Below are 27,406 nucleotides of genomic sequence, written 5' to 3' on the forward strand. Positions count from 1 at the left end.
AGTTATTAAAAATTAATTATATTCATAACTTTTAAATTCACAATTAAAGCATGAAATCGAAACTACAACTGCTGCTGAATTAACTTTTTTGTTATGGAGAAGCAAGCACAGACTGTAGTCTGCTATTGTAGTTTGTTTTAATGTACTATTTGTTTAATTTATTTTCCAGATTGTTTCTTTTACAAAAAATTGAACATGGCATCTCAGATGAACAGTAATAACGCAAAATTTTATAACGGATTCAATGGTTTTGATACGAAAAGTCCATTTTTAATCGGAGTAGCAGGAGGTACAGCATCTGGAAAAGTAATTACCTGTTGCTACAGTTGCTGATTTACTTTTAATAAATTGATCAATATTTTCAGACTGGCTGAAATTTGAAACTTCACTTAAACTCAGAGATAAACGAAGTCGGCAATGAAACTTAAAACAAAAACTTGAAAATACAAAATGAATTTGTGATTTGTATTTTTATGTCCTTTAGCTTTTTCCTAAAACTATTGTAGTGTTTCTGGATTTATTATTTTAGGAATTGCATGCTATCAAGGTACTTTTCCCACTGTAGAAAATGATAATTATTCTCAGTCCCCTTTTCCATGAGTCTTCAGCGTTGTAGCTGTACAACTTGTCAACCAAACAAGGGAACATTTTTCAGTGGCAACAAGCATTTTTATGTAGTTGCTTGACTCTGAAGTTGGAAACCGAGTGTCATAGATAGATAGTGAGGTTCATCAGCGTGTCCTACTTTAAAGATCCGGGTTAGCCTTACATAAAGACTAACCCCTGCATTTCAGTACAAAAGTGAGGGAAGGAGATTTTGTGGTCAATCCAGTGCCAGATCTAGGGGGAGCGAACCGAGGCCTTTGCTGTGGGCGGCCAATTTACCCTTTTTCTACAGTTTTTTTGATAAAAGTCTATGAAAAATATGGAAGGCAAGATGGGCAGGGCCGACGGGGGACCAAGTCAGCCTAGTTACAAATGAGGGCCCTAGCTCGGATTTGGAGTAGTGTAAGTTTTGTGGGAGAGGGTGGCCATGACTCTCAGCAGCCCTGAAGATAGGTTAAGGAGGCAGTTTCAGGATTTTGCCCCTACTCATAAAAATAGAAGATGCAGCATTGAGTTAACACCCCCTCTTCCAGAACCCTTAGTTTTAACATATCGCCAACTCTAAAAGGTTTTCTATACATGAAAAGACTCATGACATACCCTCCAAAAAGCTAAATTATTCCTACTCCCATGTACTGTGCATTTTACACTTAATTGTCAAAAATCACCAAACACTTGGAATGTTAGTTTTTTTTTTGAATTTCTAGAGAAATACAAATACAAATGTGATGACCAGCAACAGGTCCAGCTAAGCTGGTCTTCATCAATTTACGAATCCTCGGTGCAGGGCCACAGCTACCAGCAATGGGGCCCGATACCAATTTTAATTCCAGGCCTCCCCCATGACTCCCCCCTCCCCACCATTGCATATTTTTATACCGTCACTTCATTTCCTCTCACTCACTTACTTAAAAATAAATAGTTTTAAATTTCATTCACATGTGATGTTGCATTGTCTAGTTGCTTATAACTGAATTTTTAAAATTTAATGTAAATTTCAAAACTAATTTGGAGTTTTCATAAGAATATTTATGTCTGAGATATGTGAGGTAACATGATATACTGTGAATTTTCAGTAAGGCGAAATCGGATTGACTAAGGGAAAAATTTCAAAATACGAAATTCGGTTTGTAAAAATTAAAGCAGAACAGTGGTACCGGCATGCATAATATAAGTCAAAACGAAATATCATTGAATTAAGTGTTGAAATCATTACTACACAGACACATTACATTTGATTTAGATAGTCAACTGCCAGGAGGAATTACTGAGTTTCTAGGGTAAATATAAATTAATAATCGAGAATAATATAAATATAATCTCTCTCCGAATATCAGTGTTTTAATTTATATTTAAATTTATTTACGCACGTTTCCATTACTTAAACATCCAATGAATACAGGTAGGGGGGGGGGCATTGTCAAAATTTTTAAACTTAAAATTGAACCCCCCTATCTCATTAGAAATGTTTTACTGATCACAAAAATAGTATTATTTTTTCTGTATCGTTAAAATTGAGTAAACTCTAGCCTTTTACTTATTTTGCACGGTATGCCATTACATTGGGTGATGAGCGAATGAAATAAATATCCATTATTTTTAATTTTATAAATATTTTCTCATCAAAAATATCTTTACTGATGGACTTAATTTGGGACATACAAAATTAATTTTACTTGCTTCAGTTATGGGTGGAAGCACAATACTTCTTGTTTTAATCCTTCTGTTCTGTTCTGAATTGCTGTCAGTTTGCTCAAATCAGTTTAAAAAAACATCAGCTCTAGTAGCATTAAACATAACTAATCTTTTTAACTCAAATGTAATGAAGACGTTCCTGATCAATATTTACCAAGGGGTAGTTTTAATAGCAAATAATTGATTAAAAAGAATTAAAAGATTGAGTAGATAGATTGTTTTCACTCAAAGCATTTATTTCGATAATTTAAGCTCTTTTATAGGCGTAAACATACTTTCAATATAAATTACAGTAGATATTAGTTAAATTAATATTTAATAAATTACATTGAGGTACAAAATTGTTAAGTTTATTTAATAAAAATGGAAAATAAGATTTTTGTACACTTTTATAGAGGATATGATGTGTCAGAAAAAGTATGTTAACAGCTCCTAAGGTACCAGTAATACATGCAATGTATTTTCTGTCCATTTCACCCCATCTGAATTATTTGGAATATTTTTATCAGCAAAGAGTAGAATGCCAATTTTTATAGTTTTCTCTATTTTATAGATGGAATTTCCAATAAATGAGCCTAATACTATACGATTGAAGCAGGGGTGTTTATGATCGAAAAAATTTGGGTTGCCATTTCTGAAAATTTTGGGCTGCTGACAACACATTCTAAGACTGAAAAAATATTAAAAAAAAAAAAATTCAATGGTTTTTATCAATGATTTTTGTATGCATATTTGAAAAGTTTTTCCGGGGAAAGGGGGGGGGGTGTCGAACTTCCTCATAGTTTCCAAACATTTGACACTGTCTTCAGAAAATTTTACTTGAGTCCACTATCATCCCTAGATTGAAGTCTCAAACAATGCACTGAAAATGATGCATTAAACTTTAATAAAATTGCAGTTACCAACTAATTCAGAAGTTTTACAGTGAGATATATCAAGAACTAAAAGTGAAAAACTGATAATATAAAATGCAACTAAGCAATAAAATTGATGTTTGGAATGCCAGTGATTACTTCTCATCTTCATACCTTACAATTCAAAAGAATTGCGACAATTGTATAAACATGTGGACAAATGATTGACAAGAAGAATAAAAACAAATGGCGGACTCTTGGCAAAAGACTTTTAGATATAGTAACATAACAATATAGATTACGAAAGGTATTTAATGAAAATTTTTATATTGATCATAAAACAAGAATGTTATCCAAAGTAAATGTTGATCGCATTAAGAACCTGGAAAAAGAAAAAAAAAAAACAACATATTATCAATGTTTCTGGAATATGTGGATTTGTTGGGGTTTCAGAGAAACTAGTAATTGCATATTCATATGGCTTTGTGTTTCTTGGTTAATCAATGGAGAAATAAAGAGTTGAAAAAAAATGAAAAGAGAAACGGAGGAACTCAAAATAGTTTCGAACTTATCTCAAAAACAGATTCTTTCAAATAGTGTACATAACACAGACAATAACACGGGGCAGATAATACATTTAAAAAAAGTTGCTTAGCAAAAAATAAATAAAGAATTAAGTATGGGGTATTATTCCAACAAATTATGAAGAAATTGAGGAAATTATAAAACAAATGACAGATGATGGTGAATAAGGTCAAGTTCTGAAATTACTGGTAAAAATAGTGAAAAATCGTGTAAAAATAGTGAAAGAGGATTAAGTCAAGATACAATTATGAGTAATTTAAAGGTCCTAAATGGTTATCAAGTTAAAGATGTTATTGCAACTGTTGATGATGTTAGAACTGTATTATGTAATATATCTGCAATAAATACAAAGTCATTAGATAACCTGCTGCTGCAAGATGTGCCTGAAATTCAAATGCTTGCTGCAGTTTGAGATGGAGAGAGGAGTTTTGGCAAAGTTATAAGCAAATTTGATGAAGGCAGTGATACAAGTTCTAACTTATGGAAGTGAGTGTTAGGCTTTAACTAAAGCAGAAGAAGAGAGATTGATGGTTTTTGAAAGGAAAATTTTAAGAAGAATTTTTGGTGCTGTCCAGGAAAACAACAGATGGCGCACTCTCTATAATTTTGAGATACATAAAAAATTCTATAAACAGCCAGATATTATCCACTTTATTAAAGCCAATCGCATCAGATGGCTGGGGCACCTCTTTAGACTAGATAGTAGGGACCTAACCCATAAAGTCACCTTCACAATTCCAGATGGTGCGTGCAAGAGGGGCCGCCCACGAACCAGATTGCTCGACTGTGTGGAAAAAGACTTAAAAACTGTTGGCCTTAGTGGATGGATGAAATCTGTTTCTGACAGGACGGAATGCAGGAAACTGATTGAGACGGTCTTGGCCTGCCCTAGGCTGTAGTGCCGAAGAGGAAGAAGAAGCATACTTTGATGACTGACATTTAAACAAGTTTGGGCCCCCCTGCAGCACAATCTGTAGGGCCCTCCCCAGAGGCCAACAGTGTATATTTCCAACGTTAAAAAGTCTTAGTGCAAGGTTTTTTTTTCAATTTCTTGAGCCATTTTGCCCCTTATAAGAACATGCTCCCCCCCCCCCCCCCACATAATCGAAAGAGCTGTCAAGGACAGTAAGACTGACAAAAAAATTTAATATTTTTTTCTATGCATAACCTTTATTGAATGCCTTTTCTGTCAATTTTAAAGCAAGTTCTTCACACAAACGATCGAATGCTTTCAGTAGTCCTGGGCGGTGCAAGGAAATGAGTCGAATTATTGGAAAAACAATTTTATGACCGGCCCCAAAAAGCTTCAGGCCCCAGTACTGTAGGTCCAGTATCCCCACCCAAACAGAGGCCCTGCCTCAGTGAATATGAATAGCATTCTTACAGATATCTATCCCCTTGCTTGTTACAGCTGCTTGGTAAGCTGTTCCAAGGGACCACCACCAGTGCTGTAGTTAGAAAAATCCATTGAGGGGAACTCAACTTGGGGTTTGGAGGAATCGCCAAAAAAAGAAAGGTTGTTTAAAACCATTTTGCAAAAATATTTTGCCAAATAAACAAAAACGACAGTAAATTACATGAACAGTAGCTTTAAAATGTAAAATAATCCCTCAACTCTATTTTTTTTCGTCAAGGTCAATAAACCATCACACTACTGTAACCCAGCCAATTAGTGAGTAAAGCAAACTCTGATTGATTAGCGGTCCAATCTTTTGAATGATAATCCAGTTCTCTCGATAAGTGTTTGTTTCACTTACTATCTCTCCTTGTGTACTTAAATGATCTTCATATATTGCCTGATTTTTTCTTTAAACCGAAAAATTAAATCTTCCACTGAACTTGCATAATTTTTTACAGTAAAAAACCAAATATTTTGCTAGAGACGGCATTCTTTTTTAACTACAAAACTGCCTAAAACCCTACTGAAGTAGTACATAATATTTTTTATTAATCAACAGATGACGTCCCACATAGCTAAAACTAAAGCAGAACTGTGAGCAAGTACCGAGCTAATCAGTTACATTAGCCAGAGACTAGTTTTGTCCTTGTTTTGGGCTCCTCTGTTTGGAATAGCCACAATGGAGCTGCAGGCAAATAACCTCTTTTAGAAACTGAGTTCTTCATCACATTTGTTACAAAATATTTTAGCACACCAGCAGAGGTCCACAAGCACATGTTACAGTTCCACCTTAAAAAGTCACGTCAAAAGCTAGGCTATAAAGCTACAAATTGCACGTCCCATAGATACTTTTGTACTTTACTCGTGTTTTTTTCTTCACTTTTTCAAGGTGGATCAATACCATTAGGGATTGCAATACCGGACCAAAAATTCAATATTGGTATTCGGTATTTTTAAAATGTGATACCGGAATACCAGTATTCCGTTATATTTGAACTTTCTCAAAAAAGAAAAAATGCTTGAAAACATATTGTTTTGTCGCCACTTTTCATAATTTTGTGCAAAAATTGTATTATTTATGTAAACCTATAGTGAACAAATAAAAAAAAATGAAGGAACAAATATCATAATAAAAAATGAATAATAGTAAAAAACATAATGCATCTATTGAATTGTCTCTGAGCCCGGAACCTATTTCAGTGCTCAACTTTTTTACAGTTGAAAATACTCTTTCCGAACTCACGCAGGTCGGTTGGAATTGTTTACAATTTGCGATACACCTCCTCTAATTGTCTGGAAGTCCTTTATCTTCAAATTCTTCAGTCTCTTGCGTGTTATTTTTGGATAAATCCTTCTCTGTGTGTGTGCGTTTCTTTTGTATTGTGTGTATTACTATTATTTTTTTTTTTTTCAATTTATAGCTAGTTGTAATTTATTTTTGAGAGACAACACTTTTCCTATTACTAACATCCTTTTCTCTTGAGCAGGAGAGGTTAGTGTTTGTCTTTTATTAGCCCTTTGGTTTGAAATATGTGAATCTTCAGTGGGCAGAGTTTAAGGAAAATCTAGCGAATACGGTTAGGGATCATGTTCCTTTTAGGAGAAAGGGTGTCAACACTAAAATTTGGCCAATGTGGTTCTCCAGGGAAACTAAAGACGCTCTAAATTACAAGCAAGCTGCTTTTTATAGGTTTAGAGAAACAGGTCACAGTGCAGATAGGCTCCAATATTGTAAGGCAAGGCGTAAATTTAAGTATTTGGTACGGATTCAGAAAAGAGAGTTGGAGCAAAGACTGGCAGATAACATAAACAGGAATCCCAAGAGGTTTTTTGCATACGCTAATTCGGGGAAAGTTCGAAATAGTCATATTGGGCCACTGGTTGATGAGCACGGAATTTTAATTCAAGACGATAGTGATATTGCTAATGTTCTTAATAACTTTTTTTCGAGTGTTTTTAACGATAACTGTATCTCAACAGTTGACACCAACAAGACACAAGATATAGTACAGCTTGAGGACTTTGTATTTTCCAGGGATGACGTTTTACTTCATTTGAAAAAAATTAAAGAGACTAAGGCTCCGGGGCCAGATAATATTTATCCGAAAATTTTAGTTGAATGTGCAGAGGAATTAGCAGATGTAATCGCAAACATTTTCAATGCTTCTTATAATTCGGGGACAGTGCCAGAGGACTGGAAGCTGGCTAACATTACACCGCTCTTCAAGAAAGGGTCTAAAGGGAGTGCGGGAAATTATAGACCTGTGAGTCTAACTTCGGTGGTTTGCAAAATTTTTGAAACATTGATGAAAATTAAGATAGTAAATTTTCTAGAGACTAATAATCTATTGACTAGTTTTCAGGAAAGGTAAATCTTGTGCAACTAATTTATTACATTTCTATGACAAAGTTACCATGGCTTTGGACAATAAGAAGCCTGTAGATGTTGTTTACATTGATTTTCAAAAAGCTTTCGATAAGGTACCGCATGTTGCTCTACTTAGCAAATTAGCTGATATAGGAATAGGAGGGAAAACTTTCATTTGGGTAAAAAATTGGCTGACCGGAAGGAAACAAAGAGTAGTTGTAAGGGGAAATTATTCTAATTGGAGTGAGGTCTTAAGCGGGGTTCCTCAAGGATCAGTGTTAGGGCCTGTTTTGTTCATTGTCTTTATGAACGATATTCACAAAAATATTTCTGGGAACATGAATTGTTTTGCTGATGATGTCAAAGTTATGGGGACTGTAGAAAATGAAGAACAAGCAAATCAGCTGCAAGAGGATCTAGATCATATTACGGAGTGGGCTGATAAATGGGGTATGGCTGTTAATGTTGGGAAATGTCAAGTGCTACATTTAGGGCATGGAAATAAGTGTACAAGTTATTATTTGCAAGGTTCAGTCATTAGTCAGGCAGACAAAGTTACTGATCTGGGGGTCCTAATAAGTCGGGATTTAAAGTTTAGCCAACAGTGCAGCATTGCTAGCAACAAAGCCAATAAGATGCTTGGATTTATCAATAGATCTATTTCAAATAAATCTAAAGAAGTTCTTCTGCCCTTATATAGAAGTTTGGTAAGACCCCATTTGGAGTATGCTGTTCAGTTTTGGTCTCCTTATCTTAAGAAAGACATTAATGTATTGGAAAGGGTTCAAAGGCGGGCTACAAGGTTAATAAGTGGACTTTCCCACTTAGATTATGATTCCAGGCTTAGAAGGCTAAAAATGTACAGTCTTGAGCAAAGAAGAGACCGAGGGGACATGATTCAGCTGTTTAAATTTATTAAAACGAAAGATGTTACGGGGTTAAAGTTTAGCACTGAAAACAGGACAAGGGGTCATTGTTTTAAGCTATTTAAATCTCAGGCTAACATGGATATTAGGAAAAATTATTATTTTAGCAGGGTAGTGGAACCTTGGAACAGCTTACCGGAACAGGTGGTAATGAGCAAAGGAGTAGACAGTTTTAAGAGGGCCATTGATCTTCACTGGGGATTGTAAATTGACTAGGACCAGTCTAGCTGGGCCAAGAGCCTGTTGCTGGTCGTCACTTTTGTATTTGTATTGTGTTTGTATTTGTTAGTTTCTCTTATTAGTTTTCGCTTTCTTTTCAAAATTCTTTACAATTATATTTGTGTAACTATCTGAAAATATGTTTCAATTGATTATGCTTTTCCTTGATGCAAATTTCCAAGGCACTATATAATTTCCAAATATTATCTTGCCAAGTGTAAAGCCAGTGAGACCGAATAGCGAGACAGGACAACAAACCAATGCTAGTAACAACAAATTACCATTTGTTATGATAACAAGAAAAAGTTTTTGTCAAAATTTAGTACAGTTGAGACAAATAATTAAAAATGAAATCATAAAGTATTACGTAAGTAAGTATTATGCAATTGATGGTTGGAATAAATAGTTCATAGAACAAATGCATTCAAAATTACACTCGAAATTAACTTTCACAAATGGGAATGTGAGTGATTAGAGAAATGGAAATAATAGAAACATGGTGCACAAAACCGCACAAAAGTGCAATTCATCTCACCATCTAGTATTGTCAATATCATTTTGCAATCTTTCCACTGCTTTTGTTTAATAATATTCTATTAGTTTGTGCTTTTGAAGAAAATTTTTTACATCAATAGATTGATTTTGTTTCTCTATTTATGGAAAAAATATTGTTACAAATTCTGTAAATAGTAATTATTGTAGTAACGTAACCTGTAAATAGTTTCCCATGATGAATATACAACCCCTATACATATGGCTAAAATATACGATCCCCCTATTTCTTTTTTGTTCATTGATAAAATTTGATAACGGTCTACTATTTTCCAGAAGCATTTGGAATCTTGTGGAATATTTGAGAGATTTCTTTCGATGTTTATAAAAGCGTCCCGCATGATAAAAAGTTTAGTTTCGATTGAGAATTCGAACTGAGAGTGTATTAGCTCTGTTTGTTGCGAGGCAATTCGCTGTGTTGTTTTCATATTTGGAAGTTAATACGTGTGTAACCGTTGAGTTTACGGTGTTGAGTGGTACTTGTTTAATTGCTGATGATTCATTTAGCAGTTGTTGACACTCTTTCCTGTCCATAGTGTAAATAAATTTCCTGTATTTTTAATCAAGAACTGTGTCGTCCTTTCAAGAAAGTTGGAAGCTGCATCGGATCCGTTACAATATGCATTAAAAAATAAAAGAATTAAGTTAGATTGAAAATCCTTTAATTGAAACTATTTGTTATTTTCAGCTAATACCGAAAATACCGGTATTTTACCTCAACAAATACCGGTATTACGAAATTGCAAAATTGCACAAAATACTGGTATACCGGTTGTTGCAATCACTAAATACCATGTTTGCAAATCTCTTGCTGGTGTGCTCAGAGCCTAATTACTGAATAGGCCAACTATTCAAAGGCCTAGGGCCCCCAAATGACTAAAATTCTTTTAGCTACTGGCTAGAACTGTAAGGTTTAACTACAAGGGGGCTCCAAAAAACTTTGGCCTAGGGCCCCCCAATAGCTTAATCGGGCTCTGGGTGTGCTAGATATTTATAGCTATCAGTTTGAAGACATATACTTCGCCTAAGGTATGAAGTTATTTGTCTGCAATTCAGTTATGCCTGTTTTAGACTGATGAGCCCATAACGAACAAAAGCAAGATAGCTAACAACTTTGAGTTATAAATAGTTTTAAGTTATGGGGGAGTTCGCACAGCCTTCTCAAGAGTTTGGAACCCTATAAAAAGGAATATTCGAGTTATCAAAAGTCAACTTGTATTGTCAGAATATTTTTGCACATTTCTTCCAACTTCATCATAAACTGTAGAAAATATAACTAAAAAAACTGATGAAAAGTGATTATTTATTTTCTAAAGACAAAAACTTACATCATGTTTAAGACTCTTAATCCAGTTTTTTATTTATTTATTTATTTATTTTTATTATTATTATTTTTTTTTTTTTTTTGTGCATGAGGATAAAAAAACTTAAAGCAACAGTAGTTTAGGACATCCCTAATATTTTACCTTTTTTTTTGAGCAATCACGATTGCTTATTGTTCTCACTTGACCGTCTTTGAGGTCCAGTTCCTTTTTCAGCTTGGACCAGGGGCCTCTACCGCACCACCAGCCTCTGGTCCTGAGCACTGTCCCCAGGTGGTGTCGTCCATGTCATACGCACATGCATACTCAACACTCACACATACACCCACGCCTATGTGCATACACACAGATCTACGAACACACACAAGCCTACATGCACACAACTATACTCACGTAACCGTGCAGGAGGAGGAGCAGGCTAGAGGGGACAGGAGCCTTTTCTAGAAACAATAACCCCAATGAGTAGGGTCCTGTCCCAACTCGTGACTACGATACACATAATTTGAATTCAAAATTTCAGAATTCAAATTAATTTCTTTTTTTCTTTTATTTAAGCCTGATTGTTGAATATATGTCACTTGACACAATTTTCATTCTCAAGGTAGACCGAGCAAAGTCAGGCAACACAGCTCTTAATATATAAAGATTTGAAAGCTACTGTTAATGTGATTTTATAATAATATTTATTATAATAATAATAATTTTTATTTAGGGAAAAAAAGCTTAGACAACAGTAGTTTGGGATATCCCTCATATTTTTCCATTGCTGATAATTACCCCAGGCTTCTTAATTTTGTAATGTAAGAAGGTAATCAAATGTAAGAAGATAGTATTATTTTTGTTGTTATAAGTTAATTGGATTTCTGCTTTAAAATAATTTGTTTTTCAGTCTACAGTTTGCCAAAAAATAATGGAAAAAGTTGAACAATATTCATTGGAACATCAACAACATCAGGTTATTTGTATTAGCCAAGATAGTTTTTACAAAGAACTTACAGCTGAGCAAAAGAGTAAAGCAGATAAAGGGAAATATAATTTCGATCATCCAGGTAAGTGAAGTGCAATTGAGTGTACAAAACTGATATCAATTATTTTCATTTAAAAGGATATGTACTGGATATAAATTGTATTTAAAAAATAATCAAAACAACAACGACACTCACATGTAAATACCTTAATTTCCAACGGTCAGGCCTTCCCTGCCCTCCCAATGATGGGCCTGTTAGTATATATATTCCAGTTTCAATGAAGTTCTTTCCATTACTTGAAGTTTTATTTTATATAATTATACATTAATTGGCTAGGTAAAAAATATGTAAATGTTAAGGGTAGTTATGCAAAAAATTACTTGTGGATGCTTTTACTTTTATTTAAATTTTTCCTACTACTCAGGGCTAGAAAAATCTTTAAAATTTTACATGCCCTGCCATGCACGCTTGTCTAAAAGATACATGCCCAAATTTTTATATGCCCAGTTTTCTTTATTGTATATCAATAAAAGCATTTGAATTTGTCGTACAGCATTAATCAGACAAATTATTTTTATTTAAATCATAAAAAAAATAGTTTGAATAGATAGTACCTAATAAGCGGTTGTTAAATTTAATAAAAGTTAAATTATATAACGGGAAGAATCGCTTTCACTTAAACCGGAAACAGCAAACCATCTTAGCAGTAGGGCTTGAAATAAATTTTGAGCTCCAAGTAAGGATCTTGTAATTTTTCAATAAAATACGAAATAATAAAGTTTTAGGAAAAACATATTTGATCAAAAAATATATAAGGGCAAAGGATTCATACCCAATCAGAATTTTTACATGCCATGGGCATGTCGGGCAGTACAATTTTCGAACCCTGCTACTACAAATATTTTTCCTTACTGAAGCGCTGTTAGTTAAAATGTTATTGCCTACATTATTTTTTTTTCCAATTTTAATTTTAGATGAGTTTGTATCTAAAATTTTAATATAGCTTAACATTCAAAATGATGCATTTATTTTAAGTGTATGAGAAGTTAATAGCTTCTGTATTTTCAGATGCTTTTGACAATGAATTAATGCACCAAGTTTTAAGAGAAATATTAGCGGGAGAAATCATTAAGATACCTGTATATGACTTCAAATCTAATTGCAGGTAAGTTCTGTTTCAGTAGTGAAGGCCTAATGCAGAAATGAATGTATGGGCCATACAAAATAAGTTAAAAATTGTATGTAAATATTGTTTGAGATTAATTTAATCCAGTATTGGAAACCAAATCTATTAAGCTCGGGATCGGGACCTATCCGGATTTTGGATTCTGACTCCAAAAAATGGTCAAAACACTCCTATTGTGTTGTATTTGTCATGTTTTTCCTGGTTTCGCTAATGTTTGCACTAAATTTCTTTTATATTTAGATCAATCTGAATGAAAGTATACTTCATTATGCTAAAACAAAAGTTTGAGATAACTTGCGGCGGCATATAAGCCATGGATGTTGCTTTTTATTATTATGCTATCTGCCAATCAATATAATAAATAAATTATCTTTTTACTAAAAATAATATTGCACTTTTGTTCAATAGGCTTCGTGTTGAATACTTATGAGAAGAAAAAAAAATATATATTGTTAAGCGAAAGCAATTGTTAAAAGATTGCTGTATAATAACTGCAAACAGTATCGGCTAATGCCTTGAGAAAGTGAGGGGGGCCAGATCATAGGTGCACTCGCATCCCAAAGTTTTTGAGAAAAAAAAATATTTTTTATAAAAATATTTTTTTAATATTTGAACTTTCTTAAAATATTTATTTGTGTTAAATAAATAAATTTAGATTCATTTTAAACATTATATTTTCACAGGACAAGCTACAAAATACTTAAACTTCTAAGTAAATCAAGAAAGATATTAGTATCATGTTTATGGCCATGATTGCCGGCAAGGTGATTCACTTTCACCCCCTGACTTTCAAAAATAAAATTCAATTAATCAGATTGAGAAAAGTTTCAAAATACATCATGAAAATTTTTAATCTCACATTCATGTCCAATGCGCTTACTGGCGCTGCAGTACGTCACCCTTGCAGCACAGGTAAGTGGCTGCAAGGAAGACTCTTTCACTCCCTAGCGTTTTAAAATAAATACATTTTTAAAAGCAATATTGATCTAACATTTTAATAGTAATATTATTTTTTCTCTTTTAATAACTAATCATTTTGAATGAGTAAAATTAATTTTATTTTAAGCAAGGCAAAATTACAAAAGTGCAAAATTATTGTAATCAGAAAAATATGTAAAAATTATAAATTAATTAACTTTAACAAAAATGAAAATACATCTCAGTATTGATTTTAAAATAAATAAAATAAAAATTGATCAACTGAATTTAAAAAAAAAAAATTAAATAACTAAATTAAAGAAACAGTAAAAAATAATTCTTAGCAATTTACATGCGAATGTACCCTTCTGCATATGAATCTGCCAGCACCCATGGGCCAGATTCAGAATTTTTACCGAGACAAAGAAAAAACTATCAAACTCGTTTGTTTTCTGCAAATTATTGATAACTTGCCATATTTTCTTTAAAACTACATGAGCAGTAATTTAAAACAAAATAATTTCTGTGCAGCAATGGGAAGACATTTTTTGAATTAAAAAAAAATAATCTTGTAACGATATGTGCACAGACATACTTACAACGCAACACACAACAGTGGCACAACTAGAAAATAGTTATTAGGGGGAGGGGGAGCATAAAAAGAAAAAAATCTCATCAATTTGATTGGTTTGATTTGCTCATTCTCTCAATTTTGAAACTTGTAGTTTTAAAAATGCAATTTTAGACGGTCTTTGGTGATGCTAGGGGAAAGAACAGTACAGGGGTCTCTGCGGAAATGTGTATAAATTGAAACCTTAAAACGCGGTTAAAGGCCATATTTATTGATGTTAGGGTAAGGGATGGGGCTCCAAGGCTCTCCCTGATCGTTTTCTTTTTTTTTTTTTTTTTTGAAAAATAAATAGAAATTATAATTCCTTCTCCCCCTCCATTTTTTCGAAATTGCAGTTCCAGAAACTCAATTGTAGACAAACTTGGAAGAATTTTACAGGAATTAGTTCTGTTGCTCTCCCCTGGAATTTTTTTCCAAATTGAAGTCCTAAAATCGACCTGAAGAAAAAAAAATCTTCTTATTCTCCGTAAACAATACAATGCAAAAAAAAAAATGAAGTTTTGATTTAACATGCAATTTTAGTAACTAAATTAAAAACGTGAGGAAGTAAGGACTTTTAAGGTATATTCAAAACTAATATAAAAAATAATTTTAAAAAAATAATAATTTCTTCTCTAAATTGTCATTATAGTACGCTAACTACTTGAAGACAAAGAATCAAGAAAGGAGCAAACGGTCTAATCTTGTGCAAAGAAAACGTCTACCTTTACTGTATGTTGTTTATTTTACATAGCCTGAATCCGTAAGAATAGCATTCAAGCTATGTAAAATAAACAACATACAGGCACGGTAACGAGCGCTACGAATCTTGCTGTAAATATTGAGGTTCAATGCATTGTCGTTGAGGAGGGGGGTGCACAGATAATCCGCACCTCAATAATTTTACATTTTTTTAACAAATAATCCGTGGATTATACACAGGAAAATACGGTACAGCCTTTTTTTTTTTAATTTCAAGCACGTACGTCAGCACAAAAAATGGAAAAATAAATAAAAAGTTATAAATTATTGTCTGAAAAAAGTGAGGGGACCTGGGCCCCCTCTGGTCCTTCCCACGATCCGCCACTGACTGCAAAACACTTTTTTATGAATGACTTGTGGCATCAAAAAATGTTTTTCAAAACTGAACTGAAAGTACAGTGCTTTTAGCAAGTAATTCTTAACAATTTTGAACTTTTAAAATTGAAAAAAACTGGGGGGGGAGGGATTGATTTTCTAAAATGAAAAAAGTTCTGGATTTCGGGTCTCCCGGATTTTGGGATTCCGAAACTGGGATCTCTTAATGAATCAAGTTATTGTTTCTTTATGTTTTGTAAAAGTTTAGTTCTTTTTAATTTGTCAAAATATTTGCAATTTAAAAAGTAAGACTTATATCTTATTAAATTATGAATACATTTTTCTGACTGAATTTTTCCCCCTACAGAAAAATGGATGAATTCATAACAGTGCATCCCGCTGATGTTGTTTTATTTGAAGGCATTTTAGCTTTTTACTTTCCTGAAATAAGAGAACTGTTTCACATGAAATTATTTGTCGACACTGATCCTGATACAAGGTTATCGCGAAGAGGTAATGTGATGCCTTTCATGTTGATTAAGTTGTCAATGATTTTCAAGCTAAAAGAATACCCAATTTGTTTTTGTACCTAAGAGCTCTACAGAACTGTTGCCAAGAAATGAGGAAAAATAGTTTTCAAATCCCTGCCCTTAATCAGTGCCTTGTATAACAGTTTTTGTTAGTAAAGGAACAGTTGGTCTAAGTTACCTGCAATGTGGACAAAGTATACCCAGATTTAAGTATATTTGGGCCACAGAGAGATGGTAGTAGAACTGGAAGTGGAAATTGAACACTTTATTTTGTAGTAGGTAGGATCAGCAAGAACATGCAAGCAGTAAAATTTTTACTCCTTGTGTGTTTTTTCATAACCTGACCCTTACAAATTGAAATGTTATGTTTTTGCTTCTAGTTCATCCACCATTGCTCCATAGTACAACTATATCCATATACACTGTCATTTCAGACAGGTCGCAGAAAAAATAGAATCTGCGTTATCTCAGTGTGTAAGGTCAAGACTCACGGTCGCCACTCGCCACGTGGTGACCAAGTGTGAAAAAATGGTGACCGAAAAAAAAATATATCCTCAGTCGCTTTTTCTTTTTTCTCTAATTCCTGAATTTTTCAGGTGCTCTGGAATTATGCACAGAACCCAACAAGACGATTTGTTGCTCTGGAAGTATGCATAGGTATAAACAGAGGGAAAGTCGTTCAGGGAAGGGGAAGCGACTGGACATTTTTGCATTCTGCTTTGGCTACATGTAAAAGAACACATTTTGTCTGATTTTTAGTTATTTTCTTGAAAATTGCAACATTTTTTCTTCAAATTTTTGTTTTCAGAATATTATTTTATCCTCACTATTTTGCGCTAAAAACTAATGTGCTAAAAACCGACTTTTTCATAAATTGTGTTTTTTTGAAGATTTTAAATACTTTTAATGTAAAAAAGTCAATAATCTATTTATTACTTTAAATTTTTCTTGCAGTCGCCATGTTTGGTCATTCTCAAATTAATAAGCATTAAATAATTCTATTTTAGAATGTGCAAAGTTAATAATGTTTTTTTTTTCTGTTGAAAGAAGTGAAAACTAATCTCCACCCACTGGCCACTAGCTGCTCCAATAGTTTTATTGTAATGTCCATGCATAATTAAAAAATTATTTGATACACACATTTTTTTTAAGTTGGCAATTAGCATAGATATGGAAAAGTCTAACATATGTAAAATTGTAAAGAATATCTTTTCAAATTTCCTTAATATTTGATGAAGCAAAAAGTGATATTTTATAAAATTTGAAATCACAGTGCAAAATGCTGCCAAAAATTAATCCTGAGATTTTATTTAGTTCTCAAAAGGAGCTCAATGATTTTTAAAAAGTTGAAATTTTTTCCTCCAAAAATGTGACCTCAAAACTTATTCTAAGGGATCCATCTTGAATAAATTACCTTTACAAATGATGCATTGAGAAGTTAAATGGCGTAAGCAATAAAAGACAGATTATGAGTAAAATCATTGCCAAGTTCTAATTCTATGAAAGCTCTCATTTAGAAATTAATTCTTTCAAAATTCAAGACCTCATGCTGGGCTGCAGCACCTGTCCGGTGTTCTGTGAACATTTCTTGCCACAAAACAGATTGGTGTTTATCCTATTGCTTGCTCTTGGTATCCTTAACTTTTCATTTGTGTGACTTACATGGTTTTGCACCTAGGTTCCTCCCAGCAAGGCCCATCAAAGGGGGGGGGGAGGTCATGGTGCAGATTGCGGCATTAAAATTTTGGAGAGGCAGGGGTCAGGAAATTTTTCTTCTTTGGGGGGGAGGGGGAATGGGCACCTCTGGTTCACACCAATGTTGTTTGAGATTTTATGTGTGATTTTTTTACTGTTTTATTTAATGGCTATTTGATCTTTTCAGTCCTTAGAGATACCAAAGAAAGAGACAGGGATTTAGGCCAAATACTCCATCAGTATACCACCTACGTGAAGCCTGCATTTGAAGAATTTTGCTTACCAGTAAGTTTCGCTAGTGGTTATTTGATGCTGTTTCTTTAAGTATTTTCAGTGATTTAATTTAGTTGCTTACCTAAATAAATAAAATTTTCGATACTGATCACTATGTACCATTTGAGTAACAAAAATTATTTGGTAATGAAAGGAGTTACAGAGGTATTTTCCCTACCTATTGTTCAGAAAAAAAGAGGTTTGTTTTCCTTTCAGAATTGTACCCTTAATAATGTACTAGAAAATCGCCTATCACAGTATGACGGTTGAAAATTGCTTCTACAGTTGAGTGAAGCAATTGCCTGTTTGGTGATATTTTGATTGTTGAAATTTTAACCTTAACTCCAGCGGATTAACTCTAAACTCCAGTAGATAGCGTTCATTGTTGACAACTTTTTTGTTTCTTCATTCTTCTAAAATTACATACAGTTGAGTTACTGGATCCAGTTCAGCCTTGTAAAATAAAGCATTACCCTGCATGTGAAACATTACCAAAAAATATTATCAAATTTTCAAGAGTCATTGATGATATTCGAGCGTTACTCAATCAGTGAATTCGCTATTGTATATATCAGGATGTTGTGTACATGTTTATGTACCCTTAATAATGTATAAGCATGTTTGATTTTATGTTCTGCTGTAGGAAGGGCAGTATTGCCTTTTTTTTAAATTATTTTCTTTTGCATTTTTTTTATCTATTGTACTTTAGTTTTATTGTACAAGCTTGCTTATTTGGTTACTGCTGAAAATAAATCATGAAAAAATGTTGAATTCCAAAACTTCTCTATTGTTAAAATGGAATCCAAAACCTGTTTCTTCAAATATCTCAAAAACTCATTTCTGGAAATACTGCCATCTACCTTCCAACGGCAGTGCTTCCAACGGCAGTGTTGTATTAGATATGCTGTTTGAATTATTTGTGCAGTTGGAAGTAAAATATAATATATATTAATATTAAAAGACGAAGTTTCATGAAGAGTGACTTATTTTTGTTAACTCCAAGGGACACAGATGTGAGGTGTACTAGTAAAATTTTTTATTCCTTGGGGGCATTCTAACATCATCTAACTCCAATCAAATAAAATTTTAATTATATTTTAAAAGTAATTTATTTAAATGATTACAACTTAACATTCACATTTAGCCAAAGCTGTTTGTGATCCAAAAATTTCGAAAATTTTGGGTTGCCGTTTCCGAGAATTTTGGGCTTACAATACATTCTAAAACTGAAAATTTTTTCAAGAAAAAAAAAACTTTAAAAATTATTTTAATAATTTTTGTTTTGTTGAATAGTTTTTACCAGGGGGGGGGGAGATCTGCCTCATACTTTCAGAAAATTTCACACTGTCTTTAGAAAATTTTACTTCAGTCCATTATCACCCCTGCATTCTGCCAAATTTTTATCATATAATAAACTAATTTAAAATCATATTTAGTGATTTTTGATTAAACAATTTATGTATTTTTTCTCTAGACTAAAAAATATGCAGATGTCATCATTCCTAGAGGTGCAGATAATGAAGGTAAGTTTTATTTTTTATGAAAAGAGCTTCAAGCGATAGTTCTAATACTGTTGGTCCTTGTGAGAAGAACCATCCATTTTTCCAAACAAGCATTCAAAATAATGATATGATTATTTTTTCATTCATTGAAACATGCAATTTATTTTTATTGCTGACAGATGTTAACTGTAACAGGGGACGTGCGGCCTCACAGACTGCTCAAAAGTTCATCCCACCACCCTTATTTCATTTTTATTCTGATTGAATAGTTTTCCGAGCAGCTTTTTGTTTTGTGAACTTGAACACCCCCCCTTGCTTATTCGTATCTTTTGGCAAGTGCATCTGGTTTAAATGTCATTGCATTCTTTAGGAGTGGTCTGTCAGATCTCCCCTTCAGTGTTACAATTTTTGGTAGTAGTAGACACAGCTCTTATATATATAATGTTAGAACCGCTGAGATGGACTCATGTATTTTATACGCGTTACGCGGAAGAAATGCAAAATATTCTTGATGAGGGTGAGAGTTGTTTGAAATATTTGCAAAAGATATGCAATAAATGCTCTAAGGACAATAAAACAGAATTATTTCTGGAAATACGACGCTATATACTAATAGTTAAGGTCCTGTCAAAATTTTCCTATAATGTGATGTAATCAATTTTCTGGTAAAAAATGGTCTGTATAGATTCAACAACTAAAATAAAATCAGTAATAAATAGCAGATTTATTTTTAATTCGAGTATTAAACTTTTTATTGCAGCAAATGATTTTTCTTGAAAAATGTTAAGACTAGCAAAATTTCCTCAGAAAAGATATATTTCAATTCAAAATTCAAAAATATTTTTCTCCCGTGCTTTTTAAAGTTCAAAGATAATCTAAGGGAAATTACAGGAATGTATCTATGTATCTTAATTACACGATTTTTGAAAAATTTGTAAATAGACATCCTACTTTTTCACCTCCCCTGTTACGGGTTAATATTGAATCTAAAGAATACCGTATTTTCAGGAATAAGCGCCACATCGTAATACATTCTCAAAGAAAGAAAAAATTTTAATGTATGCGCTGCACCCGGTGTAAGCGTCGCACCTTCCATATGAGCTCGCCAAACATTAAACAACTTAAAGGCACAATCAGTCAGGGTTGGCTTTCTGCCGGCAGAAACTAGTTTTTGCCGTGCCAGTGGCAGAAACTGGTTATAACCGGTAAAAACCGGCAGAAACTGGCAAAAACTTAAAAGCATCTTTAATTATCATACAATACTTAAGTGATTGCTAAATGATATTCGTTTAAGTAAACTAAAAAAATAAACTTCATTTCATAATTAAAAAAAATAAAATCCTATGCTAATGCCCTTGATTTAGTTCGAGAAGGGAACTTTTCAATTGCAGATGCTCGTAAGGTTTGGATTAATCTAACAAAGGACAAAAAATCATATAGGTGCTCAGGAAAGAGGAGTGACATACAGAATTAAAAGGCATTTCTGATTTTAATTTGCTCACTTATATGCTTCATCTAAATTGTTTGTGATCGAAATTATCATGTGCTTCAAGAAGAAAGTGCCAGAATTTCACTTGCCAATAGTAACATAGATTTTGTACCTAATGTCACAGCTTTGCAAAACAAATTGGTCCTATTTCTTGAAACTTTTTTTTCTAGTTGAATTTCTCCCACTACCCCAGTTACTACATGGTGGACCAGTTAAAAAAAACAATAGATGAAAGTTTCACCAACATTGCTTGTTCCTTCATGCATTGCCTGCTAGCTCTTCTGTTTCAGGAATATTCTAAAGTTTCTCATTTGTACATATTAGATTAAGAAACTGTTTAGATTTTAGAAACCACATTTTCTAAGAAGCAACTGCAGGGTCCAAACAATGCAATATTTGATTTTAAATTGTGGTACTATCGTAATTAAATTGTGCTTTGGTTAATAATTATTTTCCTGTGCACTTCCTATTGCATGTCAATAATTTAATTTTTTTTTTTCATTTTGTGAGTTTTTGCCAGTTTCTGCCGCAAATGTGGCAGAAAGTGGTTTTTGCCATGCCGGTTTTAACCGGTTTCTACCAGTGGTTTTAACCACCTCGGCAGAAACTTGCCAACCCTGCAATCAGTAGTAAAAAAAGCTGGATTAAATGTAAATAAAAAATATTTTTTGTTTCTCGTTAATATTTTAAATGAACAATAATGAAATATTTAAAAAAATTCCCATTTTGCACTTGTTGCCTTCAGCATTCCTTGATTGGTCATCACTTTCTATGGTTAATTTATCCAATTTCCAATGGCAAATGCATCTCTCATCAATGCCAAACTCTCTGGCAGCAAGACGATTTCTTATTGCTTCTGCCTTTTTTTCTTAAAACTTAAAGGCTGCAGTATAACTTTTCAATCGCTTAGGAGCCATTTCAGAAGCAACTCTGAAAAAATTCTTTAAAAAAAGATAAGCCAAAAATGCACGAACAACAGCAAAAGATGCAACGCGACGATGTGAGTGAATGATAAAATTAGAGCTAGGAGACAAGTTTTCAATTAGGTTGCTTGAGGGAGCAACCCACTTTTGTGAGAGAGGTGGTAAATTTCCTTTACAAAACTGGACATACACCCCCCACCCTTACTAGTACATTTGCTGCCTCCTCTCCCTGATCCCTTCACTCCCATGCAAAAAGGCTTGCTCGCCCTCGTGGATCAGCGTTTCTCTCCTCAGTGAAACACGTGCAATCGCTGATTCACCTTCTCTCCCCCCTCTTTGCTTTATTTGTCGCCCAATGTCTAAGGATTTCACAAAATGAAAGAAAACGATATGGTGCCATCTATTAGCAGCATTTTCAACTTTTTTTTAAAAGCTTAGAACTTTTCTTTTTTAATTTGAAAAAAAAAGACTGTATCCGCCGCACCGGCAATTTTTTTACTTTTTTTCTTGTATGCGCTGCAACGCTTATTCCCAAAAATAATGTATATAAAAGTACAGTACAAGCTCAATTATCCAAACTAAATGGGACCAAAGGCAGCACTGAGAATCGAAAATCAGGATATTTTGCACAATATAGTAAAAAGTAAAACTAATCCTTCTATAAACAGATTTACCATGTATTACAATAAAAACTCATGCTATGAACAAGTATGGAGCATAATTATCCTATAATTATTTACAAGACGTTAAAAAATATACAATTACCTTTTTATGTCATTCGTTTGAAAACTTAATTGGTGCATTTTCAAACACATGTGATGATTAAATGAATCATGGTCATACAAACACAGTATCATCAATAAGATCACAATAAAAGCGATTGTTAGGTGTATTTATAGTTACACTCTTGCTGTCATAATAAAAAATAAAAAAAATCCTGTTCAAACACAAAAATGTTAAGTATACCAATTTGATCAAATTTTAAAAAAGGCCAGATAAACAAGGTTCTACTGTATTTAATTTGTAAAAACTTAAAGACTCATTGATCGTACATTAGGAGTCTTTTGTGACTAAAAGACAGATTATGTATTTTCTCCCCCCCCCCCCGCAAATAAAAAACAGTAAAGCTAACCTGTCAGTATGCTCTTATTGATTTTTTAACCTTACTAATCAATTATTTATCTCTTAATGAAATTCTTAATTTTTTTTTTAAAGCTTGTTAAATTTCATGTAAAGAATAAGGTAAAAATAAGTGGTTTTACAGCTTACATTGGCTTTATCTGAAAAGCTACCCTTAATATTTATGGACAATATCTTGAAGCTGAATTTGATCTGCTATAGTACAAATACAAATGTGACAACGAGCAACCGGCTCTTGGCCCAGCTATGTTGGTCCTAGTCAATTTATTAGTCCCCAATGAAGATCAATGGCCCTCTTAAAGCTATCCAACCCCTTGCTCATTACCACCTCTTCCGGTAAGCTGTTCCAAATGCCCACAACCCTACTAAAGTAGTAGTTTTTCCTTATTTCCAGGTAAGCCTGAGATTTGAACAGTTTAAAACAATGACCCCTCCTCCTGCTTTTGCAAAAATTTAATAAATTAACATCATTCATTTTGATAAATTTAAACAACTGAATCATGTCTCCGCTGGCCCTCCTTTGCTCCAGGCTATACATAATAAGCCTATTAAGTTTGGTACGGGGTATCTGCTACTTTTTGAGTTTTGAAATCCATGACTTTCCATGACTTCTGCTCGTAGCTTTCCATGACTCATGTTCTTCAAATCCATGACTTTCCATGACTAACGCAAGTTACTTCATTTGACAATGACATCAAAATTGTGCATCAATATAAATAGAGACTATAAAGCAGTATAATTTTGTTTTAGGAAAATATCCTTTTTATCTCAGCTATGTAAATAAATCTAAACAAAAGCAGCAAAAAATATTCAACTAAATATGTATATAAAATACAAATGATGCAACAATTTATTGAGACAAAAAATAAGTACGAGAATTTAAGAACGTTTAAAATCTAAAATAACCCATTATCTCCCCAAAGCGCAGTGTGAAATTGTAAAATACAAATTTAGTAAATGCATTCATACATTAAACAGAAAAAAAACTTCAAAATACTCATTTCCAGAGTCATCATTGCTAAAGATAAGTTAGTAACAAATCTGAATATGATCGGTATAATTATTGAACTGTAATGTACAAAAGCAAGCTTACCATTAAACATAGAAACTTCAAACTGTTATTTCTACTGTTAGTGTGTGTTTTTTTTAAACATTGTAGAAAAGCTATGATACAAAAAAAAATCCCCAGGCTCCAAAATGGGAAAACATACGATATTCTGAAGCCATCGTAGTATAAGAATAGAATGTTGATATTAAATGGTACACAAACATGAAGAATTAAGGAAATTCAACAATAAATATTTCATTCACACAGCACGGAAATCTTGATTATGCACTTTAAGTATAAAAATGTGAAAGATGATACAAATGTGAATTTAGAAACAGTTTAAGCCTTAAAAAAAGAAAAAGAATATTACGTATATGAATTATTAAAATAATTTCTATTTTCATCTTGCTTTATTGTCAGTCAGGAGATCATGTCTGCGCACATGAGCAGTTATGGCAAATTCGCCAGGTGTTGAAAGGATTCAACGTTGAGTACTCATCTGATTGTTCAATACAATGTAACTCGTCAGGAAATGTTATTGACAAATCAGCTTTTCTGTGCACCGAAAAACAAAGTAGATGAATGGTGATGAAATCATTTTTGTTCTTCCGAGATCGGAAGAACAGCGATCGGTCCTGAGCGCGAAATCCATGACCAACAGTCAGTTTCCATGACTTTTGGACATTTTACACTGAAATCCATGACTTTCCATAACCAATTTCGATCATGTTCGAAATCCATGACTTTCCCTGACTTTCCATATGCGCGGACACCCTGCTGGTATTATAATCTAAATTTGAAAGTCCCCTTACTAGTCCCCTTCTTTGAACCATTTCCAGTACAGAAATATCTTTCCTCAGATAAGGCAACCAAAACTGCACAGTATACTCCAAATGTGGTCTTACTAAACTCCTATATAAAGGCAGAAGAACCTTCTTAGAGTTGTTTGAAATAGATCTATTGATAAACCCAAGCATTCTGTTGGCTTTGTTACTTGCAATTATGCATCGTTGACTAAACTTGAAGTCCTGATTTATTAAGATACCCAGCTCAATAACATTTTCTTCCTGACTAATGATTGAACCCTATAAACGATAACTTATACACTTATTTCCATGACCTAAGTATAGCACTTATCATTTCTGTACATTAACTGCCACACCCCACTTATCCGCCCACTTATTAATATAATCTAAATCTCGTTGAAGCTGTTTTACCTGTTCTTCATTTTCTACAATCCCCATAACTTTTACATCATCAGTAAAACAATTCATGCTTACAGAAATATTGGAACAGAAACATAAAACATTGATGTCATTCATAAAAATAATGAACAAGAGAGGCCCTAAAACTGAACCCTGAGGAACCCCGCTTAAAATATCACTTCATTTAGAAGGATTTCCCCTCACAACTACTCTTTGTTTCCTTCTGAGTGTAAAACAACTGTTTAATAGTTCTACATGCGATAATGAATGGAATCTGACAAGAATGGAGTATATTTTAATATTTACAGAATGGTGTTAACAAGTATGAATCTTTACTTAGCCAGTTTTTAATACTTAACTTAACACATTCATGAAATGTTACTTCTTGATATCATATTGTTTACAAAGGAGTCAGAGAGGACATGATTCAGTTGTTTAAATTTATCAAAATGAAAGATGTTAATGGGTTAAACTTTTGCAGGGAAAGCAGGATGAGGGGACTTTCTTTTAAGCTATTCAAGTCTCAGGCTATCTGGAAATTAGGAAATATTATTGCTTTCTTAGGATTGTGGGCACTTGGAACAGCTTACCGGAAGAGACTATAGTGAGTAAGGTGGTAGATAGTTTTCAGAGAGCCATTGATCTTCATTGGAAACTAATAAACTGATAAGGACCAACCTAGCTGGGCCCAGAACCAGTTACTGGTCCTCACATTTGTATTCAAAAAAAAAAAAAAGTAGAAAAATATAAATTGCAGTATCTGTTTCTTTTTTAGTTGCTATTGATCTGATTGTTAAGCACATCCAAGAACTTTTACGTCAATCTTCTTGCAAAGACCGGGGCTCTCCGACCATTGCATCTGCCAAAATACTTCTTTGATTCATGTATTTAACACGGGCCAGAGTGACCTAAGGTTTTCTTTTTAGATTATCTTTCATTTGTATTGTTGCAAGGATACAATATGAGCAACATTTTGATAAATGCTTCAAAAGTGACTTTTAAAATGATCTCTGAAGTCTGTTCAGCAGATTATATATACTTGGATAATTATTTGTTATATTTTTACAATTTATTATGAGATCAGTGTTGTTGATACTTTTCATACTATTTGATAAATAATTTAAAAATCAAGTGGAATTACTGTAAAATATTTTTTTGTTTATAAGCTATGTTGTAAATTGTCTAAGATGCTTGAGTGCTTTGTTGTTTATTAGAATTCCATGTACTGTGATTTTTTTCCACCAATTTATTTATGAGAGAAATTGTAAAATATTTAAGTTATTGTTATTGCATGTTTAGCTTTAATTATTTTGTGGAAGTGACAAAGCTAATGAAACATACTTGATGTTAGCATTATGTAAACGTGGGAAGAGAAAATGTTTCACAGGTTTCCCCTTTTAGATCTGAAATAAATAACATTAACATTTGCCTCAAATTAAAAAAATAATAAAAATAATAAAAAGAGCAAATACTTGCTAATGAGGCAATAATTTAAAGAAAAAATGTTCATTGTGTTTCATTTTAACATGAACTCTTCATAAGATTATTTTTGTAATCTTTAAAATGAATAAGTATTTCTTGATTTTTTTGTAGCAAGGGTGTTGTAAATTTGGAAAATCAATCAAATTAAAACCTTAAAAATGATTAATATTTTTTAAGTAACAACTTAGTGCATTAGAAACTAAGCTCTTGCAACCATTTTAAGTCAATGAAATTATTAGTTGAGTATAATGCGAAAATGTTCACCTTAATATGAGGTCCTTCGTTGGAAATGTAGAGAAGCAAAAACATAATAGCATTAATGCATGTTATGGTGTAAAAATAGGTTTTAGCCAAATAATATTTTGTGTTTCACTGACCAAATATAAACTGATCGCCTTAAACCACCATACAGTACAATGATAAACCCATAATGATGTCCATAATATACTTATCAAAATGGAGAGAGAGTCCAATTAGAATGTTTTACTGAAAATACTATTTACTAATTTTGATCTTAACATACAGGTGAATGAAGTAGTTTTCAATGTCTTTTACTTAATTATAATTGCATTAATTCTCTTTTTTTTATTTAATACTCCATCCCTTTGTACATATTCAACAATGTTAAATTTAACAAATTATGGAATGATGTATGTGAAAATTTACAAACAACCCACGTGAGTAACATTCAATTTTGGTATATACAGAAAAAAATATTAATTCTTTTTGCTATATGCCTTCTTATTCACTTCAGTTAGGGCTGTCTATCCCTCCAAAGGTAAATACCACGCCCCCCCCCCCTAAAAATGAGAGCCATTCTCAAAATGGAAAAGT

General features: G+C 32.9%; 1 protein-coding gene across 1 annotated transcript; it reads left to right on the top strand.

Annotated features, from left to right (window-relative positions):
* Window positions 1-108: 108 nt before the first annotated feature.
* Window positions 109-25,992, top strand: LOC129229509 (uridine-cytidine kinase 2-B-like). Its single transcript, XM_054863827.1, has 7 exons — window positions 109-306; window positions 11,416-11,575; window positions 12,563-12,659; window positions 15,653-15,798; window positions 17,698-17,795; window positions 19,258-19,306; window positions 25,866-25,992. Exons 1-7 carry the CDS (start codon window positions 196-198, stop codon window positions 25,967-25,969), a joined length of 765 nt encoding a protein of 254 aa, XP_054719802.1. The 5' UTR covers window positions 109-195; the 3' UTR covers window positions 25,970-25,992.
* Window positions 25,993-27,406: the final 1,414 nt, after the last annotated feature.

Source organism: Uloborus diversus, chromosome 9, assembly GCF_026930045.1.
Source record: "Uloborus diversus isolate 005 chromosome 9, Udiv.v.3.1, whole genome shotgun sequence".
Classification (NCBI taxonomy): Eukaryota; Metazoa; Arthropoda; class Arachnida; order Araneae; family Uloboridae; genus Uloborus; species Uloborus diversus.